The sequence below is a fragment of the Coturnix japonica genome, unplaced genomic scaffold (genome assembly GCF_054131305.1).
Source record: "Coturnix japonica strain WE unplaced genomic scaffold, WE-NBRP24 Scf058, whole genome shotgun sequence".
Lineage (NCBI taxonomy): Eukaryota > Metazoa > Chordata > Aves > Galliformes > Phasianidae > Coturnix > Coturnix japonica.
Window position 1 is genome coordinate 765988 of NW_028188961.1, and position 20199 is coordinate 786186.

The following is a 20199-nucleotide window of genomic DNA, read 5'->3' on the forward strand; positions in this document are numbered from 1 at the left end:
ATTTCTGCCCCCCATATCCACCCCATTTTAAAGCCCCCCCCCCCCCCCCCCCCCATACCCCATAGCGTCTCCCACCCATTTTGACACCATTTTCTCCCATTTTGGCCCAATTTTCCATTTTGACCCCATTTTGGCCCGGTTTTCCCCCATTTTGACCCCAATTTTCCCCCATTTCTCCCATTTTGGCCCCATATTCTCCCATTTCAGCCCCATTTCTCACATTTTCCCCCATTATGCCCCCATTTTCTCCCATTTCAACCCCATTTTGGCCCCATTTTCCTCCATTTTGACCCCATTTTCAGCCCACCTTCCCCCATTTTGGCCCCATTTGACCCAATTTTTCCCCAAGCTGATCCCTTCTCCCCCCATTTTCTCTCATTTGGACCCCATTTTCTCCTGCTTTCACCCCATTTTCACCCCATCTTCACCCATTTTAACCCCCCTTTTCTCCCATTTCAGCCCCATTTCTCCAATTTTCCCCCATTTTGCCCCATTTTCTCCCATTTCGACCCCATCATCCCCCATTTTGACCCCATTTTCCCCCATTTTGACCCCATTTTCCCCCATCTTTCCCCATTTTGACCTAATTTTCTCCCATTTTCCCCCATTTTGATCCAATTTTCTCCCGTTTTCCCCCATTTTGACCCCATTCTCACCCATTTTCACCCCATCTACCCCCATTTTCTTCAATTTTCACCCCATTTCTCCCATCTTGACCCAATTTTCTCTCATTTTGACCCCATATTCTCACATTTTGACCCCACATTATCCCATTTTGACCCCATTTTCCCCCATTCTGACCGCAATATTCCCCATTTTTACCCATTTTGACCCCATTCTCTCCCATATTAGCCCCATTTCCCCCATTTTCTTCAATTTTCACCCCATTTCTCCCATCCTGACCCCATCTTACCCCATTTTCACCCCATCCCCCCCCATTTCCCCATCTTCGCCCATTTTGACCCATTTTTCCCCCATTTTGACCCCATTCTGACCCCATTTTCACCCCATCTACCCCCATTTTCTTCAATTTTCACCCCATTTCTCCCATCTTTACCCCATCTTCTCCCATTTTCAACCCATCTTTCCCCATTTTCACCCCATCTTCCCCCATTTTTCCCACATTTCCCCCCATTTCCCGGCTCTGCACCTACCCCATGTTTCCTCCTCGTCCTCCCCAGCTCCCACATCCTCCATTTTCCCCCATTTTGACCCAATTTTCCCCCATTTCCCCCCATTTCCCAGCTCTTCACCTACCCCATGTATCCTCCTCGTCCTCCCCAGCTCCCACATCCTCCATTTTCCTCCATTTTCCCCCATTTTCCCCCATTCTGACCCCATATTCTCCCATTTCAGCCCCAATTTTCCCATTTTGACCCAATTTTCCCATTTTTTCCCCCGTTTCCCAGCTCTGCACCTACCCCATGTTTCCTCCTCGTCCTCCCCGGCTCCCACATCCTCCATTTTCCCCCATTTTCACCCCATCTTTCCCCATTCTCACCCCATCTTTCCCCATTTTAACCCCATTTTCCCCCATTTTGACCCAATTTTCCCATTTTTCCCCCCATTTCTCCCCCCATTTTTCCCCCCATTTCCCAGCTCTGCAGTTACCCCATGTTTCCTCCTCGTCCTCCCCAGCTCCCCCGTCTCCCATTTTGACCCAATTTTCCCATTTTTTCCCCCATTTCCCCCCATTTCCCGGCTCTGCACCTACCCCGTGTTTCCTCTACATCCTCCCCAGCTCCCACATCCTCCATTTTCCCCCATTTTGACCCAATTTTCCCCCATTTTCCCCCATTTTGACCCAATTTTCCCATTTTTCCCCCCATTTTTCCCCCATTTTCCCCCATTTCCCGGCTGTGCACCTACCCCATGTTTCCTCCTCGTCCTCCCCAGCTCCCCCGTCCCCCATTTTGACCCAATTTTCCCATTTTTTCCCCCATTTCCCCCCATTTCCCGGCTCTGCACCTACCCCATGTTTCCTCCTCGTCCTCCCCAGCTCCCACATCCTCCATTTTCCCCCATTTTCACCCCATATTCCCCCATTTTCCCCCCATCTTTCCCCATTTTAACCCCATTTTCCCCCATTTTGACCCAATTTTCCCCCCATTTCCCGGCTCTGCACCTACCCCATGTTTCCTCCTCGTCCTCCCCAGCTCCCCCGTCCCCCATTTTCCCCCATTTGGACCCAATTTTCTCCTATTTTCCCCCATACCTCCCATTTTCACCCCATTTTCACCCACTTTCCCCCATTTCCCCCCATTTCCCGGCTCTGCACCTACCCCGTTTCCTCTACATCCTCCCCGGCTCCCACATCCTCCATTTTCCCCCATTTTGACCCAATTTTCCCATTTTTTCCCCCATTTCCCTCCATTTCCCGGCTCTGCACCTACCCCATGTTTCCTCCTCGTCCTCCCCGGCTCCCACATCCTCCATTTTCCCCCATTCTGACCCCATATTCTCGCATTTTAGCCCCAATTTTCCCATTTTTCCCCCCAATTTTCCCATTTTTCCCCCATTTCCCCCCATTTCCCGGCTCTGCACCTACCCCGTGTTTCCTCTACATCCTCCCCGGCTCCCACCATCCTCCATTTTCCCCCATTTTTCCCCCATTTTTCCCCCATTTCCCGGCTCTGCACCTACCCCATGTTTCCTCCTCGTCCTCCCCAGCTCCCACATCCTCCATTTTCCCCCATTTTGACCCAATTTTCCCCCATTTCCCCCCATTTCCCAGCTCTGCACCTACCCCATGTTTCCTCCTCGTCCTCCCCAGCTCCCACATCCTCCATTTTCCCCCATCTTTCCCCATTTTAACCCCATTTTCCCCCATTTTGACCCATTTTTCCCCCATTTCCCCCCATTTCCCAGCTCTGCACCTACCCCATGTTTCCTCCTCGTCCTCCCCGGCTGCCCCGTCCTCCTCTGTCGTACCCTCCTCGGCCGTACCCCCCTCGTCCTCGGCTGCGCTCCTGCTGCCCCCCATAGCTCTGCTCCTGGTACCCTGAGCTGCTCACAGGGGGCTGCTCCTGCCCATAGCTGCTGGCTGGAAGGGGAAAAAAACACATTAAAAATCAACATTTGCTTTTTTTTAGTCTATTTTAGCCCCAAAAATGCTTGAAAACACATCACACATCACCATCTGCCCCTTTTTAGCCCATTTTTAGCCAAAAATTGCTTCTTTTCCAACCTATTTTGCTGGCTGGGAGGGGAAAAAACACATTAAAAATCAACACTTGCTCCTTTTTAGCCCTTTTTTAGCCCAAAAAATGCTTAAAAACACATCACGCATCACCATCTGCCCCTTTTTAGCCATTTCTTAGCCCATTTTTAGCCAAAAAATGCTTCTTTTCCAACCTATTTAGCTGGCTGGCGGGGAAGAAAACACATCATATCCCATCACTTTCCCTTTTTTAGCCCGTTTTTAGCCCAAAAAATGCTTCTTTTTCAACCTTTTCTGCTGGCTGAGAGGGGAAAAAACACATTAAAAATCAACACTTGCCCCTTTTTAGCCCTTTTTTAGCCAAAAAAATGCTTAAAAACACATCACACATCACCATCTGCCCCTTTTTAGCCGTTTTTTAGCCCATTTTTAGCCAAAAAATGCTTCTTTTTCAACCATTTCTGATGGCTGGGGGGGGGAAAACACATCACACATCATCACCTGCCCCTTTTTAGCCATTATTTAGCCCATTTTAAGCCCAAAAAATGCTTCTTTTTCAACCATTTCTGCTGGCTGAAAGGGGAAAAAACACATTAAAAATCAATACTTGCCCCTTTTTAGCCCTTTTTTAGCCCAAAAAATACTTGAAAACACATCACACATCATCACCTGCCCCTTTTTAGCCCTTTTTTAGCCCAAAAATGCTTCTCTTTCAACATATTCTTCTGCCTTCCCACCCCATAGCAGCCCCATAAGCACTCACAGGAGCCGCTGTGACCCCCTCCCGCCCCATAGCAGCCCCATAAGCCGCTGTGACCCCCTCCCGCCCCATAGCAGCCCCATAAGCCGCTGTGACCCCCTCCCGCCCCATAGCAGCCCCATAAGCCGCTGTGACCCCCTCCCGCCCCATAGCAGCCCCATAAGCCGCTGTGACCCCCTCCCGCCCCATAGCAGCCCCATAAGCTGCTGTGACCCCCTCCCGCCCCATAGCAGCCCCATAAGCTGCTGTGACCCCCTCCCGCCCCATAGCAGCCCCATAAGCTGCTGTGACCCCCTCCCGCCCCATAGCAGCCCCATAAGCCGCTGTGACGCCCTCCCGCCCCATAGCAGCCCCATAAGCACTCACAGGAGCCGCTGTGACCCCCTCCTGCCCCATAGCAGCCCCATAAGCTGCTGTGACCCCCTCCCGCCCCATAGCAGCCCCATAAGCACTCACAGGAGCCGCTGTGACCCCCTCCTGCCCCATAGCAGCCCCATAAGCTGCTGTGACCCCCTCCCGCCCCATAGCAGCCCCATAAGCACTCACAGGAGCCGCTGTGACCCCCTCCTGCCCCATAGCAGCCCCATAAGCTGCTGTGACCCCCTCCCGCCCCATAGCAGCCCCATAAGCACTCACAGGAGCCGCTGTGACCCCCTCCTGCCCCATAGCAGCCCCATAAGCTGCTGTGACCCCCTCCCGCCCCATAGCAGCCCCATAAGCACTCACAGGAGCCGCTGTGACCCCCTCCCGCCCCATAGCAGCCCCATAAGCCGCTGTGACCCCCTCCCGCCCCATAGCAGCCCCATAAGCCGCTGTGACCCCCTCCTGCCCCATAGCAGCCCCATAAGCCGCTGTGACCCCCTCCCGCCCCATAGCAGCCCCATAAGCCGCTGTGACCCCCTCCCGCCCCATAGCAGCCCCATAAGCCGCTGTGACCCCCTCCCGCCCCATAGCAGCCCCATAAGCTGCTGTGACCCCCTCCTGCCCCATAGCAGCCCCATAAGCACTCACAGGAGCCGCTGTGACCCCCTCCCGCCCCATAGCAGCCCCATAAGCCGCTGTGACCCCCTCCCGCCCCATAGCAGCCCCATAAGCTGCTGTGACCCCCTCCCGCCCCATAGCAGCCCCATAAGCCGCTGTGACCCCCTCCCGCCCCATAGCAGCCCCATAAGCCGCTGTGACCCCCTCCCGCCCCATAGCAGCCCCATAAGCCGCTGTGACCCCCTCCCGCCCCATAGCAGCCCCATAAGCTGCTGTGACCCCCTCCCGCCCCATAGCAGCCCCATAAGCACTCACAGGAGCCGCTGTGACCCCCTCCCGCCCCATAGCAGCCCCATAAGCCGCTGTGACCCCCTCCCGCCCCATAGCAGCCCCATAAGCCGCTGTGACCCCCTCCCGCCCCATAGCAGCCCCATAAGCACTCACAGGAGCCGCTGTGACCCCCTCCCGCCCCATAGCAGCCCCATAAGCCGCTGTGACCCCCTCCCGCCCCATAGCAGCCCCATAAGCCGCTGTGACCCCCTCCTGCCCCATAGCAGCCCCATAAGCCGCTGTGACCCCCTCCCGCCCCATAGCAGCCCCATAAGCCGCTGTGACCCCCTCCCGCCCCATAGCAGCCCCATAAGCCGCTGTGACCCCCTCCTGCCCCATAGCAGCCCCATAAGCCGCTGTGACCCCCTCCCGCCCCATAGCAGCCCCATAAGCCGCTGTGACCCCCTCCCGCCCCATAGCAGCCCCATAAGCCGCTGTGACCCCCTCCCGCCCCATAGCAGCCCCATAAGCCGCTGTGACCCCCTCCCGCCCCATAGCAGCCCCATAAGCCGCTGTGACCCCCTCCCGCCCCATAGCAGCCCCATAAGCCGCTGTGACCCCCTCCCGCCCCATAGCAGCCCCATAAGCTGCTGTGACCCCCTCCTGCCCCATAGCAGCCCCATAAGCACTCACAGGAGCCGCTGTGACCCCCTCCCGCCCCATAGCAGCCCCATAAGCCGCTGTGACCCCCTCCCGCCCCATAGCAGCCCCATAAGCTGCTGTGACCCCCTCCCGCCCCATAGCAGCCCCATAAGCCGCTGTGACGCCCTCCCGCCCCATAGCAGCCCCATAAGCACTCACAGGAGCCGCTGTGACCCCCTCCTGCCCCATAGCAGCCCCATAAGCTGCTGTGACCCCCTCCCGCCCCATAGCAGCCCCATAAGCACTCACAGGAGCCGCTGTGACCCCCTCCTGCCCCATAGCAGCCCCATAAGCTGCTGTGACCCCCTCCCGCCCCATAGCAGCCCCATAAGCACTCACAGGAGCCGCTGTGACCCCCTCCTGCCCCATAGCAGCCCCATAAGCTGCTGTGACCCCCTCCCGCCCCATAGCAGCCCCATAAGCACTCACAGGAGCCGCTGTGACCCCCTCCTGCCCCATAGCAGCCCCATAAGCTGCTGTGACCCCCTCCCGCCCCATAGCAGCCCCATAAGCACTCACAGGAGCCGCTGTGACCCCCTCCCGCCCCATAGCAGCCCCATAAGCCGCTGTGACCCCCTCCCGCCCCATAGCAGCCCCATAAGCCGCTGTGACCCCCTCCTGCCCCATAGCAGCCCCATAAGCCGCTGTGACCCCCTCCCGCCCCATAGCAGCCCCATAAGCCGCTGTGACCCCCTCCCGCCCCATAGCAGCCCCATAAGCCGCTGTGACCCCCTCCCGCCCCATAGCAGCCCCATAAGCCGCTGTGACCCCCTCCCGCCCCATAGCAGCCCCATAAGCCGCTGTGACCCCCTCCCGCCCCATAGCAGCCCCATAAGCCGCTGTGACCCCCTCCCGCCCCATAGCAGCCCCATAAGCTGCTGTGACCCCCTCCTGCCCCATAGCAGCCCCATAAGCACTCACAGGAGCCGCTGTGACCCCCTCCCGCCCCATAGCAGCCCCATAAGCCGCTGTGACCCCCTCCCGCCCCATAGCAGCCCCATAAGCTGCTGTGACCCCCTCCCGCCCCATAGCAGCCCCATAAGCCGCTGTGACCCCCTCCCGCCCCATAGCAGCCCCATAAGCCGCTGTGACCCCCTCCCGCCCCATAGCAGCCCCATAAGCCGCTGTGACCCCCTCCCGCCCCATAGCAGCCCCATAAGCTGCTGTGACCCCCTCCCGCCCCATAGCAGCCCCATAAGCACTCACAGGAGCCGCTGTGACCCCCTCCCGCCCCATAGCAGCCCCATAAGCCGCTGTGACCCCCTCCCGCCCCATAGCAGCCCCATAAGCCGCTGTGACCCCCTCCTGCCCCATAGCAGCCCCATAAGCCGCTGTGACCCCCTCCCGCCCCATAGCAGCCCCATAAGCCGCTGTGACCCCCTCCCGCCCCATAGCAGCCCCATAAGCCGCTGTGACCCCCTCCTGCCCCATAGCAGCCCCATAAGCCGCTGTGACCCCCTCCCGCCCCATAGCAGCCCCATAAGCCGCTGTGACCCCCTCCCGCCCCATAGCAGCCCCATAAGCCGCTGTGACCCCCTCCCGCCCCATAGCAGCCCCATAAGCCGCTGTGACCCCCTCCCGCCCCATAGCAGCCCCATAAGCCGCTGTGACCCCCTCCCGCCCCATAGCAGCCCCATAAGCCGCTGTGACCCCCTCCCGCCCCATAGCAGCCCCATAAGCTGCTGTGACCCCCTCCTGCCCCATAGCAGCCCCATAAGCACTCACAGGAGCCGCTGTGACCCCCTCCCGCCCCATAGCAGCCCCATAAGCCGCTGTGACCCCCTCCCGCCCCATAGCAGCCCCATAAGCTGCTGTGACCCCCTCCCGCCCCATAGCAGCCCCATAAGCCGCTGTGACCCCCTCCCACCCCATAGCAGCCCCATAAGCCGCTGTGACCCCCTCCCGCCCCATAGCAGCCCCATAAGCCGCTGTGACCCCCTCCCGCCCCATAGCAGCCCCATAAGCTGCTGTGACCCCCTCCCGCCCCATAGCAGCCCCATAAGCACTCACAGGAGCCGCTGTTGCTGTACTGGCTCTGCTGGCTGTAGCTCTGTGGGGCGCTGTATGACGACTGCTGGCTATAGGGCGGCTGCTGGCTGCTATAGGACGACTGCTGGCTGTAGCCTGAGCTGGGGGGCTGCCCATAGCTGGAGCTCTGAGAGCTGCCCCCATAGCTGTGGGGAGAAAGGGGGGGCAAAGGGATCAGGTAAAGCAATAGGAGATGGGATAACGAGACGTATGTGGGGCTGGAGGCACCCTATGGGGCTGGGAACATCCTATGGGGCTGGAAGGGTCCAATAGAGCCCATCTATGGGGCTGGAGGCACCCTATGGGGCTGGGAAAGTCCTATGGGGTTGGAAGGGTCCAATAGAGCCCAACTATGGGGCTGGAGGCACCCTATGGGGCTGGAAGGGTCCAATAGAGCCCAACTATGGGGCTGGGAACATCCTATGGGGCTGGAAGGGTCCAACAGAGCCCATCTATGGGGCTGGGAACACCCTATGGGGCTGGGAACATCCTATGGGGCTGGAAGGGTCCAATAGAGCCCAACTATGGGGCTGGAGACACCCTATGGGGCTGGAAACATCCTATGGGGCTGGAAAGGTCCAAGAGAGCCCAACTATGGGGCTGGGAATATCCTATGGGGCTGGAAGGGTCCAATAGAGCCCATCTATGGGGCTGGAGGCATCCTATGGGGCTGGGAAAGTCCTATGGGGCTGGAAAGGTCCAATAGAGCCCAACTATGGGGCTGGAAAAGTCCTATGGGGCTGGAAGGGTCCAATAGAGCCCAACTATGGGGCTGGAAACATCCTATGGGGCTGGAAGGGTCCAATAGAGCCCAACTATGGGGCTGGAGGCACCCTATGGGGCTGGAAGGGTCCAATAGAGCCCAACTATGGGGCTGGGGACACCCTATGGGGCTGGGAACATCCTATGGGGCTGGGAACATCCTATGGGGCTGGAATAAGGGGGATTTGGGAGCCAAGAGATGGATTTTGGGATGTAATAAGGGGGATTTGGGAGCCAAGAGATGGATTTTGGGGTGAAATAAGGGGGATTTGGGAGCCAAGAGATGGATTTTGGGGTGAAATAAGGGGGATTTGGGAACCAAGAGATGGATTTTGGGGTGAAATAAGGGGGATATGGTGGGATATGGGAACCAAGAGGTGGATTTTGGGGTGAAATAAGGGGGATATGGGAGCCAAGAGGTGGATTTTGGGGTGAAATAAGGGGGATTTGGTGGGACATGGGAACTAAGAGGTGGATTTTGGGGTGAAATAAGGGGGATTTGGTGGGATATGGGACCAAAGAGGACAATTTTGGGGTGAAATAAGGGGGATTTGGGAACCAAGAGATGGATTTTGGGGTGAAATAAGGGGGATTTGGTGGCATATGGGAACTAAGAGATGGATTTTGGGGTGAAATAAGGGGGATTTGGGAACTAAGAGGTGGATTTTGGGGTGAAATAAGGGGGATTTGGTGGGATATGGGACCAAAGAGGACAATTTTGGGGTGAAATAAGGGGGATTTGGGAGCCAAGAGATGGATTTTGGGGTGAAATAAGGGGGATTTGGTGGGATATGGGAACTAAGAGGTGGATTTTGGGGTGAAATAAGGGGGATTTGGGAATTAAAAGGTGGATTTTGGGGTGAAATAAGGGGGATTTGGGAACTAAGAGATGGAGTTTGGGGTGAAATAAGGGGGATTTGGGAATTAAGAGGTGGATTTTGGGGTGAAATAATGGGGATTTGGTGGGATATGGGAACTAAGAGGACAATTTTGGGGTGAATTAAGGGGGATTTGGGAATTAAGAGATGGATTTTGGGGTGAAATAAGGGGGATTTTGGAACCAAGAGATGGATTTTGGGGTGAAATAAGGGGGATTTGGGAACCAAGATGTGGATTTTGGGGTGAAATAAGGGGGATTTGGTGGGATATGGGAACCAAGAGATGGATTTTGGGGTGAAATAAGGGGGATTTGGGAATTAAGAGGTGGATTTTGGGGTGAAATAAGGGGGATTTGGTGGGATATGGGAACTAAGAGGTGGATTTTGGGGTGAAATAAGGGGGATTTGGGAGCCAAGAGATGGATTTTGGGGTGAAATAAGGGGGATTTGGTGGGATATGGGAACTAAGAGATGGATTTTGGGGCGAAATAAGGGGATATGGGAATTAAGAGGTGGATTTTGGGGTGAAATAAGGGGGATTTGGTGGGATATGGGAACTAAGAGATGGATTTTGGGGCGAAAAATAAGGGGATATGGGAATTAAGAGGTGGATTTTGAGGTGAAATAAGGGGGATTTGGGAACCAAGAGGTAGATTTTGGGGTGTAATAAGGGGGATTTGGGAACCAAGAGATGGATTTTGGGGTGAAATAAGGGGGATTTGGGAATTAAGAGGTGGATTTTGGGGTGAAATAAGGGGGATTTGGGAGCCAAGAGATGGATTTTGGGGTGAAATAAGGGGGATTTGGGAGCCAAGAGGTGGATTTTGGGGTGAAATAAGGGGGATTTGGGAGCCAAGAGATGGATTTGGGGGTGAAATAAGGGGGATATGGGAGCCAAGAGGTGGATTTTGGGGTGAAATAAGGGGGATTTGGTGGGATATGGGACCAAAGAGGACAATTTTGGGGTGAAATAAGGGGGATTTGGTGGGATATGGGAACTAAGAGATGGATTTTGGGGTGAAATAAGGGGGATTTGGTGGGATATGGGACCAAAGAGGACAATTTTGGGGTGAAATAAGGGGAATTTGGTGGGATATGGGAACTAAGAGATGGATTTTGGGGTGAAATAAGGGGGATTTGGGAACTAAGAGGTGGATTTTGGGGTGAAATAAGGGGGATTTGGTGGGATATGGGAACTAAGAGGTGGAGTTTAGGGTGAAATAAGGGGGATTTGGGAATTAAGAGGTGGATTTTGGGGTGAAATAAGGGGGATATGGGAGCCAAGAGATGGATTTTGGGGTGAAATAAGGGGGATTTGGGGCTGACCTGCTGGCAGAGGAGCTGGCGGAGGGCGGTTGGTTGTAGTTGGGGTAGGAGGAGGTTTGTCCATAGGAGGGTTGTGAGCTCTGCCCACCCCCATAACCACCACTGCTGCCATAGGTGGGGGGCGTCGACTGCGTGTTGTAGCCTAAAAATGGGGGAAAAAAGGGGCAAAACGGTTAAAATGGGGATAAAGGGGGTTGGGGGGGGGGGGGAGGGGAGGGTTGGGGGCTAAAAGGAGGGGGGGGAAAAGGGGATTTAGGGGGGGAAATGAGAAGGAATGGATGGGGTGGGATGGGAAGTGGGGATTTGGGGTGAAAAAGGGAGGAAATAAAGATGGAGAGGAAAAAGTGGAGGTTTTTGGGAGGAAAAAAGGGGATTTTGGGGTCTGATGCGATGATTTGGGGTCAAAAGGGCGGAGTTTGGGATGGGAAAGAAGAGATTTGGGTTAGAAAGGGGGGATTTGGCATCGATACAACCAGAATATGGGAAAAATATGGGGATGTGGGGAGGGATATGGGGGGAAATGGTGAGATTTGGGGTCAAAACGTCCACATTTGGGGTCAGAAAAGGGGGTTTGGGGTCAGGAATGGGGTCAGAAAGGGCAGATTTGGGGTCAGAAATGGGGGTTTGGGGTCAGGAATGGGGTCAAAACGTCCACATTTGGGGTCAGAAATGGGGGTTTGGGATCAGAAATGGGAGTTTGGGGTCAGAAATGGGGGTTTGGGGTCAGGAATGGGGTCAGAAAGGACAGATGTGGGGTCAGAAATAGGGGTTTGGGGTCAGAAATGGGGGTTTGGGGTCAGGAATGGGGTAAGAAAGGGCAGATTTGGGGTCAGAAATAGGGGTTTGGGGTCAGAAATGGGGGTTTGGGGTCAGGAATGGGGTCAGAAAGGGCAGATTTGGGGTCAGAAATGGGGGTTTGGGGTCAGGAATGGGGTAAGAAAGGGCAGATTTGGGGTCAGAAATGGGGGTTTGGGGACAGGAATGGGGTCAGAAAGGGCAGATTTGGGGTCAGAAATGGGGGTTTGGGGTCAGGAATGGGGTCAGAAAGGGCAGATTTGGGGTCAGAAATGGGGGTTTGGGGTCAGGAATGGGTCAGAAAGGGCAGATTTGGGGTCAGAAATGGGGGTTTGGGGTCAGAAAGGGCAGATTTGGGGTCAGAAATGGCAGATTTGGGGTCAGAAATGGGGTCAAAACGTCCACATTTGGGGTCAGAAATGGGGGTTTGGGGTCAGGAATGGGGTCAGAAAGGACAGATTTGGGGTCAGAAATGGGGGTTTGGGGTCAGAAATGGGGTCAGAAAGGACAGATTTGGGGTCAGAAATGGGGGTTTGGGGTCAGGAATGGGGGTTTGGGGTCAGGAATGGGGGGTTTGGGGTCAGGAATGGGGTCAGAAAGGGCAGATTTGGGGTCAGAAATGGGGGTTTGGGGTCAGAAATGGGGGTTTGGGGTCAGGAATGGGGTCAGAAAGGGCAGATTTGGGGTCAGAAATGGGGGTTTGGGGTCAGGAATGGGGTCAAAACGTCCACATTTGGGGTCAGAAATGGGGGTTTGGGATCAGAAATGGGAGTTTGGGGTCAGGAATGGGGGGATTGGAGTCAGGAAGGACAGATTTGGGGTCAGAAATGGGGGTTTGGGGTCAGAAATGGGGTCAAAACGTACACATTTGGGGTCAGAAATGGGGGTTTGGGGTCAGGAATGGGGTCAGAAAGGACAGATTTGGGGTCAGAAATGGGGGTTTGGGGTCAGAAATGGGGTCAGAAAGGTCAGATTTGGGGTCAGAAATGGGGGTTTGGGGTCAGGAATGGGGTCAGAAAGGGCAGATTTGGGGTCAGAAATGGGGGTTTGGGGTCAGAAATGGGGGTTTGGGGTCAGGAATGGGGTCAGAAAGGGCAGATTTGGGGTCAGAAATGGGGGTTTGGGGTCAGGAATGGGAGTTTGGGGTCAGAAATGGGGTCAAAACGTCCACATTTGGGGTCAGAAATGGGGGTTTGGGATCAGAAATGGGAGTTTGGGGTCAGGAATGGGGGGATTGGAGTCAGGAAGGACAGACTTGGGGTGAGGAATGGGGGTTTGGGGTCAGGAATGGGGTCAGAAAGGGCAGATTTGGGGTCAGGAATGGGGTCAGAAAGGGCAGATTTGGGGTCAGAAATGGGGGTTTGGGATCAGAAATGGGAGTTTGGGGTCAGAAATGGGGGTTTGTGGTCAGGAATGGGGTCAGAAAGGGCAGATTTGGGGTCAGAAATGGGGGTTTGGGGTCAGGAATGGGGTCAGAAAGGGCAGATTTGGGGTCAGAAATGGGGGTTTGGAGTCAGGAATGGGGTCAGAAAGGGCAGATTTGGGGTCAGAAATGGCAGATTTGGGGTCAGAAAAGGGGGTTTGGGGTCAGGAATGGGGTCAGAAATGGGGGTTTGGGGTCAGAAATGGGGGTTTGGGGTCAGAAATGGGGTCAAAACGTCCACATTTGGGGTCAGAAATGGGGGTTTGGGGTCAGGAATGGGGTCAGAAAGGACAGATTTGGGGTCAGAAATGGGGGTTTGGGGTCAGGAATGGGGTCAGAAAGGGCAGATTTGGGGTCAGAAATGGGGGTTTGGGGTCAGAAATGGGGTCAGAAAGGGCAGATTTGGGGTCAGAAATGGGGTCAAAACGTCCACATTTGGGGTCAGAAATGGGGGTTTGGGATCAGAAATGGGAGTTTGGGGTCAGAAATGGGGGTTTGGGGTCAGAAATGGGGGTTTGGGGTCAGAAATGGGGTCAGAAAGGGCAGATTTGGGGTCAGAAATGGGGTCAGAAAGGGCAGATTTGGGGTCAGAAATGGCAGATTTGGGGTCAGAAATGGGGTCAAAACGTCCACATTTGGGGTCAGAAATGGGGGTTTGGGATCAGAAATGGGAGTTTGGGGTCAGAAATGGGGGTTTGGGGTCAGAAATGGGGGTTTGGGTCAGGAATGGGGTCAGAAAGGGCAGATTTGGGGTCAGAAATGGGGGTTTGGGGTCAGGAATGGGAGTTTGGGGTCAGAAATGGGGTCAAAACGTCCACATTTGGGGTCAGAAATGGGGGTTTGGGATCAGAAATGGGAGTTTGGGGTCAGGAATGGGGGGATTGGAGTCAGGAAGGACAGACTTGGGGTGAGGAATGGGGGTTTGGGGTCAGGAATGGGGTCAGAAAGGGCAGATTTGGGGTCAGGAATGGGGTCAGAAAGGGCAGATTTGGGGTCAGAAATGGGGGTTTGGGATCAGAAATGGGAGTTTGGGGTCAGAAATGGGGGTTTGTGGTCAGGAATGGGGTCAGAAAGGGCAGATTTGGGGTCAGAAATGGGGGTTTGGGGTCAGGAATGGGGTCAGAAAGGGCAGATTTGGGGTCAGAAATGGGGGTTTGGAGTCAGGAATGGGGTCAGAAAGGGCAGATTTGGGGTCAGAAAAGGGGGTTTGGGGTCAGGAATGGGGTCAGAAAGGGCAGATTTGGGGTCAGAAATGGCAGATTTGGGGTCAGAAATGGGGGTTTGGGGTCAGGAATGGGGTCAGAAAGGGCAGATTTGGGGTCAGACTGTGTGGATTTGGGGACAAAAAGTGGGGTTTTAGGGCAGAAAGGGGGAAGTAGAGTGAGAAGAAGCAGATTTGGGGTCAGAAAGGACAAATTTGGAGTCCAATAATGTGGATTTGGGGTCAAAAAATGGGGTTTTAGAGCAAAAAGGGAGAAGTGGAGTCAGAAAGGGGTCAGGAAGGACAGGTTTGGGGTCAGACAACGTGGATTTGGGGAGAAAAAAGGGGAGATTTGAGGGGTGAAAATGCAGTAAAAAGATCAGTGAGATATGGGGGGGAAATATGGGGGGGAGATGAGCTATGGGGCGATCTATGGGGCGATCTATGGGGTGATCTATGGGGTGATCTATGGGGTGATCTATGGGGTGATCTATGGGGTGCGTACTGCTCTGTGGCTGTCCATAGGAGGAGCTGTAGCTGCTCTGGCTGTAGGCCGCCCCATCTCCAGGCTGGCTGTAGCTGCTGTAGCTCTGCTGTCCATAGGGCTGGCTGCTCTGCTGCGAGTAGCCCTGCGTCGGTGGGGCTGGGTAGGCCCCATAGCTGGATGGGGGGCAGAGAAAATGGGTTGGGGGGCGTTAATGTGGGGCTGGGGGGCGTTAATGTGGGGCTGGGGGGCGTTAATGTGGGGCTGGGGGGCGTTAATGTGGGGCTGGGGGGCGTTAACGTGGGGCTGGGGGGCGTTAACGTGGGGCTGGGGGGCGCTAATGTGGGGCTGGGGGCGTTAATGTGGGGCAGGGGGGCATTAACGTGGGGCAGGGGGGCGTTAATGTGGGGCTGGGGGGTGTTAATGTGGGGCTGGGGGGCGTTAATGTGGGGTTGGGGGGCGTTAATGTGGGGCTGGGGGGTGTTAATGTGGGGTTGGGGGGCGTTAATGTGGGGTTGGGGGGCGTTAATGTGGGGTTGGGGGGCATTAATGTGGGGCTGGGGGGCGTTAATGTGGGGCTGGGGGGCGTTAATGTGGGGCTGGGGGGCGTTAATGTGGGGCTGGGGGGCGTTAATGTGGGGCTGGGGGGCGTTAATGTGGGGCTGGGGGGCGTTAATGTGGGGCTGGGGGCGTTAATGTGGGGCTGGGGGACGTTAATGTGGGGTTGGGGGGCGTTAATGTGGGGCTGGGGGCGTTAATGTGGGGCTGGGGGGCGTTAATGTGGGGCTGGGGGGCGTTAATGTGGGGCTGGGGGGCGTTAATGTGGGGCAGGGGGGGGTTTATGTGGGGCAGGGGGTGTTAATGTGGGGCTGGGGGGCGTTAATGTGGGGCAGGGGGGCGTTAATGTGGGGTTGGGGGACATTAATGTGGGGCTGGGGGGCGTTAATGTGGGGCTGGGGGTGTTAATGTGGGGCTGGGGGTGTTAATGTGGGGCTGGGGGGCGCTAATGTGGGGCTGGGGGACTTTAATGTGGGGCTGGGGGGCGTTAATGTGGGGCTGGGGGCGTTAATGTGGGGCTGGGGGGCGTTAATGTGGGCTGGGGGGCGTTAATGTGGGGCTGGGGGCGTTAATGTGGGGTTGGGGGACGTTAATGTGGGGCTGGGGGGCGTTAATGTGGGGCTGGGGGTGTTAATGTGGGGCTGGGGGGCGTTAATGTGGGGCTGGGGGGTGTTAATGTGGGCTGGGGGGCGTTAATGTGGGGCTGGGGGGCGTTAATGTGGGGCTGGGGGCTTAATGTGGGGCTGGGGGCGTTAATGTGGGGCAGGGGATGTTAATGTGGGGCTGGGGGCGTTAATGTGGGGCTGGGGGGCGTTAATGTGGGGCTGGGGGCGTTAATGTGGGGCTGGGGGGCGTTAATGTGGGGCTGGGGGGCGTTAATGTGGGGCTGGGGGGCGTTAATGTGGGGCTGGGGGGCGTTAATGTGGGGCTGGGGGGCGTTAATGTGGGGCTGGGGGGCGTTAATGTGGGGCTGGGGGCGTTAATGTGGGGCTGGGGGGCGTTAATGTGGGGCTGGGGCGTTAATGTGGGGCTGGGGGGCGTTAATGTGGGGCTGGGGGGCGTTAATGTGGGGCAGGGGGGTGTTAATGTGGGGCTGGGGGGTGTTAATGTGGGGCTGGGGGGCGTTAATGTGGGGCTGGGGGGCGTTAATGTGGGGCTGGGGGGCGTTAATGTGGGGGGCTGGGGGGTGTTAATGTGGGGCTGGGGGTGTTAATGTGGGGCTGGGGGGCGTTAATGTGGGGCTGGGGGGCGTTAATGTGGGGCACGGGGGTGTTAATGTGGGGCTGGGGGGCGTTAATGTGGGGCTGGGGGGCGTTAATGTGGGGCTGGGGGCGTTAATGTGGGGCTGGGGGGTGTTAATGTGGGGCAGGGGATGTGGGGCGGACGTACCTCTGTGTCGCCGTCTGGCTGTAATCTGTGGGGAGAGGGAGAGGGGGGTTAAAGAGGGGAGGGATTGGGGGGGATGTGGGGCAATATGTGGGGCAGAACGCAGTAAAATGGGGGTCAGCACTGAGCCGAAATGTGGGGCAGACCCATAGCCGTTCCCCATAGGAACGAATGGGCCCCATAGGAACGAATGAGCCCCATAGGAACGAATGGGCCCCATAGGAACGAACGGGCCCATAGGAACGAACGGGCCCATAGGAACGAACGGGCCCCATAGGAACGAATGAGCCCCATAGGAACGAATGAGCCCCATAGGAACGAACGGGCCCCATAGGAACGAACGGGCCCCATAGGAACGAATGAGCCCCATAGGAACGGAATGAGCCCCATAGGAACGAACGGGCCCCATAGGAACGAACGGGCCCATAGGAATGAATGGGCCCCATAGGAATGAACGGGCCCCATAGGAACGAACGGGCCCCATAGGAACGAACGAGCCCCATAGGAACGAATGAGCCCCATAGGAACGAATGAGCCCCATAGGAACGAACGGGCCCCATAGGAACGAACGGGCCCCATAGGAACGAACGGGCCCCATAGGAACGAATGGGCCCAAGGGCCCCATAGGAACGAACGAGCCCCATAGGAATGAATGGGCCCCTTAGGAATGAACGGGCCCCATAGGAACGAACGGGCCCCATAGGAATGAACGGGCCCCATAGCAACGAATGGGCCCCATAGGAATGAACGGGCCCCATAGGAACGAACGGGCCCCATAGCAACGAATGGGCCCCATAGGAATGAACGGGCCCCATAGGAACGAATGGGTCGAAGGGCCCCATAGGAACGAATGGGCCCAAGGGCCCCATAGGAACGAATGGGCCCCATAGGAACGAACGGGCCCCATAGGAACGAACGGGCCCCATAGGAACGAACGGGCCCCATAGGAACGAACGGGCCCATAGGAACGAACGGGCCCCATAGGAACCAATGGGGCCCCATAGGAACGAATGAGCCCCATAGGAATGAATGGGCCCCATAGGAATGAATGGGCCGAAGGACCCGGATGCAGCACTGCGGCGGCGCCACCGCGCATGCGCGCCGCGCACAAAATGGCGCCGGTGGCGCAGCGGGAAAACCGCGCCCAAACAAAATGGCGGCCGGGAGGGAGCGGTGGGCACAAGGCGCACCCCCCTCCCTTTAAAACACAAAAAACACCCAAAAAAGCACGAAATTACCCAAAATGACCCCAAAAATCAACGTTTTGAACGCTAAATCAACGTTTTTCTTGTCGTTTGTTCCCGTTTTAAGGGTTCTTTCCGTTTCCCGCCGCGCTTTGTCCGCACGCCGCCCCCCCCCCATTCACCTCAGGGGCCTTTTTGATTCTATGAGGTAAAAATCGGCCCAAAATCAGCGAAATTCATTAAAACAACCCAAAATGTGACACTTCGAGGGCCCCGCGACGAAATTACCTCAGAAATAGTGGAAAAAGCACGAAAAAATGGGAGAAATACGCGATTCAATGGGGGCACAAAGCGAGCAATGAAAGCCCATCAACCTCCCCAAAAATCACCTGAAAATGAGCGAAATTAGGCCTAAAAATGGCGATTTTTCGGTCTAACCTTTTCAATCGCGTTTTGTCGTTGTGAAAAACGCGACAAAACGGCGTTTTTTGAGGTAAAATTGTCATTAAAACGTTGTGGACAACGGTTCAATAGCGGCAATTGCAGCCGATGGGCGCTGGAATTAACGGCGTTTTTTAATGGCTTTCACCGCTTGTAATTAAACAGCGGTTAATTAAGGTGATAATTAATGTCAGATTGATAAGATTATATAGAAATAAATCGTTTTTCTGTGTAAAATTAAGGAATAATAAACGGTTCCGATCCGCTCCCGTTACCCCTCCGCGAACGCGTCCAATTAAATAAACTAATTAAAAGCTTGTTAATTAATCCCTTCATTACCATTAAAAACACGATTTTAATGATAAAAATGAGGGAAAAAAGTGGTTTTTTGAGCAAAAATCCCATTATAAAACCTTGCTGAATCTCAACCCCCCGATCGGGATTAAATCCATCTTCATTAACCTAATTAACTAATTAACTCCCCCCATTTCCTCCTTTAATCCACCTAGAACCGAATTATTCTCTCTATATTGACAAAAAATGGGAAAAAAAGCCATTTTTTGACCCAAAATTAACGCTTTTAAGCGATATTTAAGGGATATTTAAAGGGTATTTAACCTCCCCCCCCCCCCCCCCACTTCCGCTTCCCGCCATTCACCACCGAGGCCAAGAGCCATTTTTAATCGTTAATTAATCGCTAATTAACCCTTAATTAACGATTAATCGTTAATTATCCCGTTTTCTCATTCATTCCCACGCAGAAAACCACCAAAAATGGCGTTTTCGGAACAAAATTCCTATAGAAAAAAGCGCTTTAAACCGCCCCCCCCCCCCCCTCCAGTATCATTACATCCAACAAAGCGCCTTAATTAAGAGCCTTAATTAACCACATTAATTAACACCGCCGCCATTTCCACCCTTATATTAAATATCCCGCTTTAGAACAACCGAATATTGGCGAAAAATGGGCATTTTTGACCTAAAATCGCCATTAAATCGACTGAAAACCTCGCTCCCCCCCCCCCCCCCTCCCCATTATAGTCAATGGCGGCGACCTCATTAATTAAGGCCGCTCATTAAGAGCCGGGTGTTAATGAGGAACCCCCCCATATTATAATTATTTAATAACACCCAAAAATACCGATTTTATGAGGTAAAAAATAACCCAAAACGAGCCGTTATTACACCGCAGCATCAGCACCGCTGGCCACTCATTAACCCTAATTAACGCTAATTAACGCTAATTAACCTTAATTAGCACACACATACACCAAAAAACGGCCTTTTTTAACGTTTTTCCGACCATTTTGAGTGAAAAAAAACCCATTTTGGACCAAAAAACCCAATTCCGAACCGCCCCCCCCCCCCCAATTCAACCCAACATCAAACAAAAGAAAAACCCCATTTCCGCTCCTCCCAATTAACCCCAATTAACAACCACACCTTTAACTACCTTTTACCTCTCAATTAAGCCCCACAAACCCCATTAATTACCGATTAATTAGCAATTAATTACCTCATTTACAACACCCCCCCCCCCCCCAATTGACTCCGTTACGGCCGCCATTTTGAGACCCCCCCCCCATCATGGCCGCCATTTTGAGACCCCCCCCCCCCCACGGCCGCCATTTTGAGACCCCCCCCACGGCCGCCATTTTGAGACCCCCCCCCCCCATTATAACCTCCCCCCTTCGCTTTAAAACCCCCCCACCCCCAACTTTAGGGACCCCTCCCCACTTTAAACCCCCCCCCCCAGTTTTAAAAAGCCCCAAAAACGGCTTTTTTCCCCCCCATTTTGTACCGTTGGAGGCCATGGCTGCACCCCCCCCAACCCGGCTCCTGCGGCTCCACGTGGCGCTC

At 55.1% G+C, this 20199-nt stretch overlaps 1 protein-coding gene across 4 annotated transcripts in view; it reads right to left on the bottom strand.

Annotated features, from left to right (window-relative positions):
* The window catches only part of FUS (FUS RNA binding protein), a 41502-nt gene extending 21303 nt beyond the window's left edge, over nucleotides 1-20199 (bottom strand). For all 4 annotated transcript variants that reach the window (XM_085533258.1, XM_085533255.1, XM_085533256.1 and 1 more), the window contains exons 1-6: nucleotides 20141-20199; nucleotides 16718-16742; nucleotides 14792-14946; nucleotides 10868-11009; nucleotides 7884-8047; nucleotides 2881-3043 (exon numbers count right to left, since the gene is read on the bottom strand). In XM_085533258.1, the coding sequence (XP_085389384.1) occupies nucleotides 2881-2983 (103 nt within the window). In that variant the 5' untranslated portion in view covers nucleotides 2984-3043; nucleotides 7884-8047; nucleotides 10868-11009; ... (1 more) ...; nucleotides 16718-16742; nucleotides 20141-20199. The remainder of the gene's footprint in view (nucleotides 1-2880; nucleotides 3044-7883; nucleotides 8048-10867; nucleotides 11010-14791; nucleotides 14947-16717; nucleotides 16743-20140) is intronic.